General features: G+C 49.9%; 1 protein-coding gene across 1 annotated transcript in view; it reads right to left on the bottom strand.

Moving 5' to 3' along the window:
* Positions 1–9,921, bottom strand: part of LOC135823045 (uncharacterized) — a 15,062-nt gene extending 5,141 nt beyond the window's left edge. The window contains exon 1 of the mRNA XM_065335877.1: positions 4,480–9,921. Coding sequence (XP_065191949.1) covers positions 4,480–9,921 — 5,442 coding nt within the window. The remainder of the gene's footprint in view (positions 1–4,479) is intronic.
* Positions 9,922–11,748: the final 1,827 nt, after the last annotated feature.

Genomic DNA, 11,748 nt, shown 5'->3' on the forward strand with positions numbered 1-11,748 from the left:
TGCAATGTAAAAACGGTGGAGACGATGTGCAATAAAACGATGAAAATATGAAGAAATGGTGTAGGGAAAAAATATATGGATTCAAACAAGTTTTCGTACAACACTCATCAGGAATCGTCGTTGTACTAAAGGACACTGAAACAAAAATTGAACTATTATAGAAAATCTAAGTTACAGAAATAACACTAAGAGCAACAACAGTGAAATTTACAAGTGTGAATTTTAACAATCAAAGCGAGAAATGAACAAAGGAGAAAGGAAGGAAAGACAACGTGATAACACATAACAGCAGTACATTACACCTAGAACATTAACGGCCAAGCTTGGCCGTTAATGTTCTAGGTGTAATGTACTGCTGTTATGTGTTATCACGTTGTCTTTCCTTCCTTTCTCCTTTGTTCATTTCTCGCTTTGATTGTTAAAATTCACACTTGTAAATTTCACTGTTGTTGCTCTTAGTGTTATTTCTTTAACTTAGATTTTCTATAATAGTTCAATTTTTGTTTCAGTGTCCTTTAGTACAACGATGATTCCTGATGAGTGTTGTACGAAAACTTGTTTGAATCCCTTTCTTTCTCTACACAATTTCTTCACATTTTTCATCGTTTTATTGCACATTGTCTCCACAGTTTTACAATACATGAATACAGTGTACACAAATGTCGATCCAGCTTGTATTACTGATTGCGGTTATCAAATTGTTGTCTCCTCGCCGTTTGTTCAAATAATATTAATGTAAATAAGCGTCGAGGCGACAATAGTTTTAGAATTGCGATCAACAGAACGAGCTGAACCGACATTTTCACAAAGGCTTTTATTGTATTAAAAAAACGAGTGTATACGAAGGCAGTGAAGAACATGGAAGAAAGAAAAAATGTGATATGGAAGAAATGATGAACAAAAAATTGTACTTCGAACTAGTTTTCGCACAACACTCCTCAGGAAGCTACGTTGTACTAATGAAAAACAATAAAGAAAGATACTAATAAAGAGAAATGGAGTGAGAAGAAACAACACCTATGAAAATGATAATCCTAGCACTAAGGTAATAACAGGAAAAACTGCGAAAGCACTTAACGAACTTGTAAGGACTACTAGTATACTGTGACACAAGATATGACACCATGACCAACCAGAGCCAAACAGACAGAACAAGTTGCTACTAAAACAATTTCAAACGAATAATGCTGTCCTTCTGGACACAGATTAGGCTTATGAATACGTTGACAAACGGCTTCTAACACACTCCACTGCAACTTATAACCATGACGAGCACGGCACAAAACAGAAAAAGAAGAATCAGAATAAACCTTACAGCAATCAGGACGAGATGCAAGATGCTTGTACACTGATGACTTCCTACTAGAAAACACACGCTCGCACCCACTCTTACTCACATGATCATTCTCGCTCTCACACTCACCGGAATCACTGGACTCACTGGCCGAATCCTCCTCAACGACTTCCTGCCTCGGAGCAATCAGGTCCCGTCTCCTTCCATCCCTCGTCTCACGTTCCTGTTGTGTATTCCGTTGGCTCGGTACTTCCGTACTGAAATAGGTCATGGTGTAATTAGCAGTTGTTCTTCTGGGTCTCGTTGATATTGAGGTAGGTATTGTTGTCGTCTCTGCCGGTGATGCAGCAAGCGATGCTGATGCAAACGTGTCTGCATGCAACACACGTGGCGTCGCCAAAGCCACATCTACCTCCGCTGGTGGAGGGAGTGACTTGGTCATGGCCACGGGAGCCAATGGTGGACTTGTCGAGTGAGACGCTAGGTCCTGTGTTGGCGGAGGTAGTGGTTGTTTATGGGGTCTTCCCCGCGTGGGACGCTCCAGTTGTGCGCTACGTGGGATAATGTGTAAAGGAGTGTGTTGCTTGATGCGTTCGCTCAGGTGCTGAACAGTCCTACCAACATACCGGCTAGCACAATTCCGGCATTCAAAGCTGTAGATTACATGACTTAAATGATGGGTTGGTAGGACGTCCTTCAACACCGTGAACGAACGCATCGTTGTGTAGGCGGGTATGAAGTGTACCGCATAGTAGGTTTGTTTGATGATCGCACTAACTTCACGACTCACATTGTCAGACTTCTTGCCCTTCCATGGTAAGCACAAAAATACAGGACAACGAGATAAAAGCCTTTGTGAAAATGTCGGTTCAGCTCGTTCTGTTGATCGCAATTCTAAAACTATTGTCGCCTCGACGCCTATTTACATATTTCAGATTGAGGTACACACAAAATCAGATAGATTTGCTGAATGCTGTGCTGAGGAAACGTTTCTACTGCCGTAATGTCGCGTATAACGTTTCGTTTCTGACACGGTGTCTGAACACTGGTGTCTGTCCCTGTGGTGTTCAGAAACGCGTTCAGAAGACCAAGGCCTATCATTCCTTATCAATAGAGAGAGTATTTCTCAAAGATGATATTGCCAGGTCGCGTGACTCTTTGTCTAATGCCCGTGTCCAGTTTAAGTACTTATATGACCGTGCGCGTTCGTTTTTGTCTGCCCATGACTTCCTACGCTTCTCGCTGCTCTTATCTGAAAACGATGATAGACAACGCATATGACTGATCGCTAAGTATGACAAGACCTTCACCTGGCTTCGAAAGAAAAGATATGGCCAGGTTACCTTCAATCCAAACAGCATCATCAACATGTCAGCCGTGGAATTGACTGATGTGCAAAAAGAACTCCTTTCCCGTGGAACAGACTTCGGAATTCCGCCTTCTTGTAACAACAAAGAAATCGTCATGACAGAATTTGAACTGTTTTACAGGAAACTATTATGCTTTTCGCCGATAACCGAGGCTCAACAGTCGGTGTGCGCAGCTAAACTTAGAGCAGAGGCTGAAGAGCATTCCGAACAATTACCAGACCGAAGTTCTTTCTCATTATCTCGCGAGCATCTCAAAGCCCGTAAAGAATTGCGAGCGATTAAGGACATCATCATAACCAGATCTGACAAAGGTCGTGATACAGTCATTATGAACAAAGCTGACTATGTTGACAAAATGATTGTCATCCTTGCTGATACATCTAAATTCCAAGCAATTGGCCCAGTTGGACAGTTTGACAGAACCATGGAAGTAGAGGCAGAGCTAATCAATTACCTAAAGAAATTAAAAGCCGATAAGAGTATCTCTACACATGAATTCGACTTGATGAAGCCGGTCGGATCAATACGTCCTCGCCTTTATGGTCTACCAAAAATACATAAGCCTACATGTCCTGTCCGGCCGATCGTCTCCATGACAGCTTCGCCACAATATTCAATCTCTAAGTGGTTGTGTAGGTTGTTGAAAGTTGTTGAGGAGCACTACTGCCAACACACTGTTAAAGATAGTTTCGATTTCGTCGAGAAGCTACGGGCCCGACCTGTTCCAACTCACTCACATATGTGTTCGTTCCATGTAGTGAGTTTGTTCACAAACGTACCGCTGGAGGAGACAATTGATATTTGCGCGGATGTGTTGTACCGTGTTGACGAAGTTGACACTCCGTGGCTACCTGAATGTGCTTTTCGACGTTTGATGTTGTTAGTCACAACTGGCGTCGAGTTTTCGCTCAATGACGTGATGTATAAGCAGATAGATGGAGTAGCCATGGGCTCTCCGTTGGGTCCCGTGTTAGCTAATGCCTTTGTCGGTTACTGTGAGTGTAATTTCGCCAACACTCCAAAGCTGTGCTTAGTATGACGATAGTGTAAATGTGATAATAAGACAAGAAAGACGAAGCAAACTCTATGAGCACCAAAGAAAAACTCTACCATGAACAAGAAAGCCACCAAGACAAGGCTACTTCTTGCCCAGAGGAACAGTCCCGAAAAGGTGCTATGAAACCAGAAAAGGATACAAGAAAAGAAACAAGTGCAAAATTCCGTACTGCGCCGCACGGTGCGTGAGAACCCCGCGCGGGATCAGCGGAAACTTCGCGGAGAGATTTAGGACACGCATTGCCAAAAGGAGAAGTGTGAAGAGGTCAAAGTACAAGTGCGATTCCAGTGCAAAACAGCAGATCACAGAAAACTATCGCAGGCAAGTCAAACTACACGTACGTATGCATGCGTACCACTAGCAGATCCGCGGATCTGGCGCTAGCAACAATCGCTCGTGATCACATGATCAATGACATGATTCAAAAAATGGCGCTGCTGCGACTGCACACTTCGGCCGCTGGCACATGGCAAGAAAGAAACGAAAATAATTCAAAAAACAGTTCGAACACAACGAAGGAATAAGTTTGAGAGAACAATTAAATTTATCAAGTAGAACAATGTGAATCTGCCAGGGGGTGCTTGCACCTAGCGCTGGGTGACAGTAAGCGCTGACAGACAGAAGAGATAGAACTAACAGAGGAAGAGGAATACTACAGCGCTGCAGAACGACGATCAAACGGCAAATTCAGTAAGTCTGTCTGAGCACGCAGCGCGGACATTCTCCCACCTAGTAACTGACTGCAGTTACTTACGTACATCCAAGTAACACAAACGGGCTACTGGCCGGCGGTACACTCCGGTGGTTGTCTTGACATCAGCGACTCGAACGGTGCCATCTCGGCCAGGGTGAACTGCGATCACGATGCCACGTGGCCAAACTCCACGTGTGGCCTTGTCGTCAGCTATAACAACTACATCACCGGGTGCCAGTTGACGGCATGGCTGGTGCCACTTGGTGCGACGTGTTAGCGTAGGTAGGTATTCCTTGACCCATCGACGCCAGAACATCTCTGTGAGCGCTTGGGCGACACGCCACTGCTTGCGCAAACACAGGTCGGCGTTGTTGAAGACTCCAGGACATAGCGCTGCACTGGATGTACCAATCAGGAAATGGTTGGGTGTCAGACATTCGTCGTCTTCGGCGTCCAGAGGTACATGCGTTAACGGGCGACCATTGACCAGGCTCTCGGCTTCAGCAAACACAGTCAGCAAAGCTTCATCACGTGAATGCTGTTCCGTCAGTGATGCTCGCAAAGCAACTTTCACGGATCGCACGAGTCGTTCCCAGGCCCCACCCATGTGGGGAGCTGCTGGAGGGTTGAAGTGCCACTCAATACTACGAGCCGTCAATTCGGCAGTCAGACGATCCTGATCGAGCTCACCAATGCTCTCCCGCAGCTCTCGGTCTGCTCCTCGCAGATTGGTGCCGTTATCTGAGTAGATGGCGGCTGGCTGCCCTCGTCTGGCACTCATACGTCTGATGCTCTGGATACAGGCGTCGGTAGTGAGGCTGTGTGCAACTTCCAAGTGCACTGCTCGTGTGCTCATACACGTAAATAACACAGCGTACCGCTTCTCGCGGCGACGACCAACCGTGACCTCCATCGGGCCAAAGTAGTCCATTCCTGTGTTCGTAAATGGTCTGACATTGGCTGTGATACGGCACTCTGGTAGCTGGCCCATCTCAGGCTGCAGCGGAATGACACGCTCGTTCTTGCACCGCTGACATTCGGTCCATGTTCTTCTCACAGCGACGCGTAGCTTCAGAATCCAGTAGCACTGGCGCAGGTCGTTCGCCATGCGTTCCTGTCCATGGTGGCCATTCCACACATGGTGCTGCTGCAGTAGCAGACGCGTGTACCGATGGTCTGGGTCCAATATCACTGGTCGCTTTGCTGATGGACGGAGTTCGGCTGCACTATCGGTTCGACCAAACACCCTGATGACATCATCATCGAGACCAGCTGACAGCTTGTAGAGGCGGCTACTACGGCTGACTGGCTCTCCCTTCTGCAGTGATGCTAGCTCATCAGGAAAGCAGTCTTGCTGGACGGTCTTCCACCACAGCGTCTGTGCGTGCTGAACTTCGGACGCCAGCAACTCAGCTGGTAGCTTGGTCGACTTCCTTGCAACACTAGCCTTCAGCTTACGGACATAGCGGACTACCCATGCCGTGGTGCGTACAAGCTTGTGCCATGACGAAAACCGTTCAGGGTCTGGCAGACAGAGGCGATTTGTACGTTGAGCAGCATGTCCGACGAACTCCTTCTTCAGTTCAGCATCATCGGCGTCGTTCTCAACAGGCTCACTGGTGGATGGTACCGTTGGCCACTGTGATGTCGGCTCCTTCAGAAACGCTGGACCTGTGAACCAGCGGCTTGTTGGCGGGATCTCATTCACCGCGACGCCTCTGCTGGCTAGATCTGCGACATTGTCGATCGTCGACACCCAGTGCCAATCATCTGGGTTCGACAGCTCAGACAGCTCGCCAACACGATGTGCGACGAATGGCTTGTAGCGGCGACCGTCTGACTTGATCCAGCAGAGTACGGTCCGCGAGTCGCTCCAGAACACGGTGGAGTCGGGCTGGATCCTGTGGCTGCTAGTGATTGCGTTTGCAATCCGAGCTCCGAGCAGCGCGGCTTGCAGCTCAAGACGCGGTATTGACAGCGGCTTCAGCGGTGCGACCCGGGACTTTGCCGTAACGAGCGCCGTGTCGACTGTTCCGTCGTTCAGCTGAAAGCGAAAGTAGCCGACGGCGGCGAATGCAAGTTCACTGGCATCACAGAAGACGTGAAGCTGGACGTTAGCGACTCCTCCGGGCTTCAACCTGTAGCATCTTGGTATTGCCAGCTTGCCGAGCTCCGTCAGCTCCTCACACCAGCTCGTCCATTCGCCTTGCAGCGACCTTGGCAGCTCATCATCCCAGCCAATGGACGCTCGCCAGATGCTTTGAATCAGGACTCGAGCTCTGATGGAGTAACAGGCGACGAGGCCGAGTGGGTCAAACACTGACATCACAGTGCTGAGTGCCTGACGCTTCGTCGTGCTTTTGGATGTCAGCATCTGTTCTAGGCGGAGCTTACTGACATGGAAACCAAGCGTGTCGGCACTGGGGTCCCAGATCATTCCCAGCGTACGCTCCACTGACGTTGCAGGATCGACGTCCAGACTTACGATGCTTGATGGTGCGCGCATCTCAATCGGCACTGCTTCAAGCACAGTCGGTGAGTTGCTAACCCAGTTCCTGATGTGGAAGCCACCTTGTCTGTGGATGTCAATCACATCTGTCACGATCTTGACTGCTTCTTTGGTCTCGGCACAGCTGTCAAAGTAGTCATCTACATAGTGATGCTCGACAATACCTTGTACTGCACGGAGCTTGTCACGATGCTCGGCAGCATTGATGTTCTTCACGAACTGCGCCGACGTCGGTGAAGAGGTTGACCCGAAAGTCATCACCCTCATCTGGTAGACAGTCGGTTTGCTGTTGCGGTCCTGCCCACGCCACAGGAATCGTTGAGCGCAGCGATCTTGTGGCCTAATGACCACTTGGTGGAACATCTCTTGTATGTCACCACCAAATGCGATGGCCTCCTCGCGGAAACCAAACAGTACGGCTGGCAGCGGTCGCAACAGGTCAGGGCCAGAGAGAAGGGCGTCATTCAGGCTACTTCCCCCGGTTTTCGATGCAGCATCGAAAACCAACCGTAGCTTGTCCGGCTTGTTGGGGTTGGTGACCCCAAAGTGCGGGAGATACCAGGTGGTGTTGGAGTCCACCGCTGCCTGATGGGGAGATAGGATCTCCGCGTAGCGCTTGTCGACATACTCAGCAATCTTCTCGTCGTACTTCGCTAGCAGCGATGGGTTGCGGTCAAGCTTGCGCTCAAGGCTGCGGAGTCGATTGAACGCGTTGCCGTAGCTACGTGGCAGCACTGGGTCGTCTTTGCGCCACAGGAGCCCCGTCTCCCACCTAGTCTCGTCAAACCGCTGTGTTGTCGCCTGCAGCAGCTCAAATGCCCGCAGCTCTTCACGGTTGTGAGCTGTAGCGTGCGGCACCTTGACTCCGAAATCGTCAGTCCTAAACGACGATTTGACTAGCTGGTGAAGCTCTTCATCCTCGGTAGAGATGGTTTGCAGAACGACGTCATCCACTCTGCCCTGACGATGAGATGACCGACCGTGCACGACCCACCCAAGCTTGGTTCGCGAGGCGATCGGCGCGTTGGGCGCGCCTTCAATGACCTCTCGCCCGACCGTCAGGCTGACATTGTCCTGGCCGATCAGGAGCTGGGGCTTCTTGTTATCGAGTGTGTGGACCGGCACGTCTTTCAGATGCGGCCACTGCTTCAGCGCATTTGCAGACGTCACCGGCTGACACGACAAATCGAGTTTGTTCACTGTCCTGGCATTCCTCAGCTGAAAGGTCTCATCTCCCTGCAATCCAGCGATCTGCAGGTTCAAGGACATGGACTGAGGATGGTGCTGATGCTGCTTATCTGTCCACGTGAGAGACAGCGGCTTCACTGGGCCAGACGCTTGCAGGGTCTTGGCTAATTGGGTGTCTACTAGTGTCACTGTAGATCCCTCATCAAACAGTGCGTACGTCATCACTTCGTTGTCGCCATTTTTCAGGCGTACCGGTACTGTTCGGAGGATGACGCTCGCAGATGGCTTCTGCATGCTGCAGGTCACGTGTGATCCCGCCGTGATGGAGTTAGTCTGCTCTCTATCAGCAGAGACTCTGGGTTGTCCTTGTTGCTCATAGTTCTGCACATGTAACAGAGGGTGGTGAAGACTCGTGCAGCCATCTACGCCACATGGCTTGCTCCGTTGGCAGTTTCGTGCACCATGCCCATACCCGAGACACACGTAGCACCGGTTTGCAGACCGGGCCCACTTACGCCGTTCACTCTGGCTCACATCCTTGAATGATTTGCAGGACGAAACTGAGTGGCCGGCTTTCTCGCAGAAGGCGCATGCCCTTGGTTTGCGCTTCTGTTCGGAGATAGTCGCCATTAGTTGACCGGCCCGCCGTTTCGACTGTTCTCCACCGCTGGTGTTGGTGTTGCCAACGATTGGTGGGCTCACATGGTAAGCTGCAGCCGCACGCTCTGTCAGCCAATCTGACAAATCCTTCAGCGTGGAACGGCGACCAAGACTCTGCACATGCTCTCCCCAGCGGAGGCGCAGCTCATTTGGCAGCTTTGCCACGATGTCTTGGCGGAGCTGCGGATTTGTGAGATGATCCGTCTCCTCCAACAGCTCCATGGTGCTTACCAGGTTCCGCACAGCACTGGTGAGCTCGATTATGCTCTCCAGATCCACTGTTTTAATGCTGTTTAATTCCTTGGTGCGCTTTATGAGCGACTGGATGATGAGGTCAGGGTTGCCAAACCTGAGCCTCAGCATGCTGATCACCTGGTCAACATTGTCAGGAACTGTCAGCATTCCCGCCACGAGGTTTCGCGCCTTTCCCTTTAGCGCCTTTGCCAACCGAGCCATGTTCTCACTTGGAGAAAACTCGCACTCCCTTGTTGACCGCTCATATGAGCTTAGGAAGGCGGGCCACTCCTCGGGGCTCCCAGAGAACAGTGGCAAATCTTTGTGGGCACTCTGCCGAGCGACAAAACGCTTCATATGATCAGTGCTGTTAGGCGCCATGGCCTTCATGGCAGCCCCTAAGGCTGATGCCAACTGCTCGACCGGTTCCGATTGACGCTGGAGCATGGCCTGGTATGCACGCTCTTTAAGCTGGTGCTCTCGTTGCTGTGCATCCAGCTGTTGGTGCAGAGAGGTTACGGATGCTGCCTCACTCTCTGCCACAGTGCCGACCGCTGACCGCATGGACGGTGGTTTCGGCGGTGGCGACGGTTTATCCAAACGCCCACGCGCACTTCTGGCTCGAGGTGCTGGTGTGGGTGCCAAATTTGTCGGTGTGCCCATATGCGTGTTACGCTCACCAGACGTTCTTTCCTCTATGGCCGCCATCTCCATCTCAACTCTGATAGCCTCGACTTTTTCAGCACTCTCCAACTCAATTTGGTGCTGTCGCCGCTGTAGATTGGCAAGTCTCTCCTCAGAGGCGAGTTGTGCGGCCAGTTTCGCCCTGCGTACGGTACTAACACTACTAGTAACAGACTCGACGAGTGACGGAGCAACTGAATATTCCCTCACCGAGGGCTCGGGCGTTTCCATGTCCGCGTCGACGCCGTACCAGTTCGGTCGTCGTGACTCCCGCTGGCTTCGCCTGACGGACATGACCAAACAAAACCAAACGATCTTCCACCCAACGTAGAAACGATCGCGATTCAAAACACTTTCGTTACGTGACTCAGCAGCGTCCCGTACGAACCCTTTAGTGCTGTTCGTTCTTGATTTCTCCAATAGAAATCCGGCTCGAAGGACCATGTAATTTCGCCAACACTCCAAAGCTGTGCTTAGTATGACGATAGTGTAAATGTGATAATAAGACAAGAAAGACGAAGCAAACTCTATGAGCACCAAAGAAAAACTCTACCATGAACAAGAAAGCCACCAAGACAAGGCTACTTCTTGCCCAGAGGAACAGTCCCGAAAAGGTGCTATGAAACCAGAAAAGGATACAAGAAAAGAAACAAGTGCAAAATTCCGTACTGCGCCGCACGGTGCGTGAGAACCCCGCGCGGGATCAGCGGAAACTTCGCGGAGAGATTTAGGACACGCATTGCCAAAAGGAGAAGTGTGAAGAGGTCAAAGTACAAGTGCGATTCCAGTGCAAAACAGCAGATCACAGAAAACTATCGCAGGCAAGTCAAACTACACGTACGTATGCATGCGTACCACTAGCAGATCCGCGGATCTGGCGCTAGCAACAATCGCTCGTGATCACATGATCAATGACATGATTCAAAAAATGGCGCTGCTGCGACTGCACACTTCGGCCGCTGGCACATGGCAAGAAAGAAACGAAAATAATTCAAAAAACAGTTCGAACACAACGAAGGAATAAGTTTGAGAGAACAATTAAATTTATCAAGTAGAACAATGTGAATCTGCCAGGGGGTGCTTGCACCTAGCGCTGGGTGACAGTAAGCGCTGACAGACAGAAGAGATAGAACTAACAGAGGAAGAGGAATACTACAGCGCTGCAGAACGACGATCAAACGGCAAATTCAGTAAGTCTGTCTGAGCACGCAGCGCGGACAGTGAGTGTAAGATTGATGCGTCTCTATGGCCGAGTCTGTATTTCCGTTTCGTTGATGACTCGTTCACATACTTTGATTCCATAGAAGACAGCGAGGTCTTTCTTGGTGCACTCAACACCCTTCACCCTTCCCTCCGCTTCACATGTGAGCACGAGCAGTCAAGCAAGTTATCCTTCCTCGACGTACTTGTTGAGAAAACCGAATTTGGTAGCGTAACATCGGTGTATCGTAAACCGACATTCACCGGACAATACATTTCCTATGACTCGTACTGTTCATCTAATTATAAAGTCAACTTAGTAAAGAATCTCGTGGATCGCGCCAAACGGATCTGTTCACCTTGTAAACTCAGTGGTGAGCTCGAATTTCTCCGTTCAGTTTTCACCAAAAACGGATACCCAGGCGACATGTTGGCAAAACTATTGTCTACAGCCCCCACGCCGAAACATGAATTGATAGGGCCTGCTCGTTGTCCTGTCTTTTTGTGCTTACCATGGAAGGGCAAGAAGTCTGACAATGTGAGTCGTGAAGTTCGTGCGATCATCAAACAAACCTACTATGCGGTACACTTCATACCCGTCTACACAACGATGCGTTCGTTCACGGTGTTGAAGGACGTCCTACCAACCCATCATTTAAGTCATGTAATCTACAACTTTGAATGCCGGAATTGTGCTAGCCGGTATGTTGGTAGGACTGTTCAGCACCTGAGCGAACGCATCAAGCAACACACTCCTTTACACATTATCCCACGTAGCGCACAACTGGAGCGTCCCACGCGGGGAAGACCCCGTAAACAACCACTACCTCCGCCAACACAGGACCTAGCGTCTCACTC

This window comes from Sycon ciliatum, chromosome 8 (genome assembly GCF_964019385.1).
Source record: "Sycon ciliatum chromosome 8, ocSycCili1.1, whole genome shotgun sequence".
In the NCBI taxonomy this organism is placed as follows: Eukaryota; Metazoa; Porifera; class Calcarea; order Leucosolenida; family Sycettidae; genus Sycon; species Sycon ciliatum.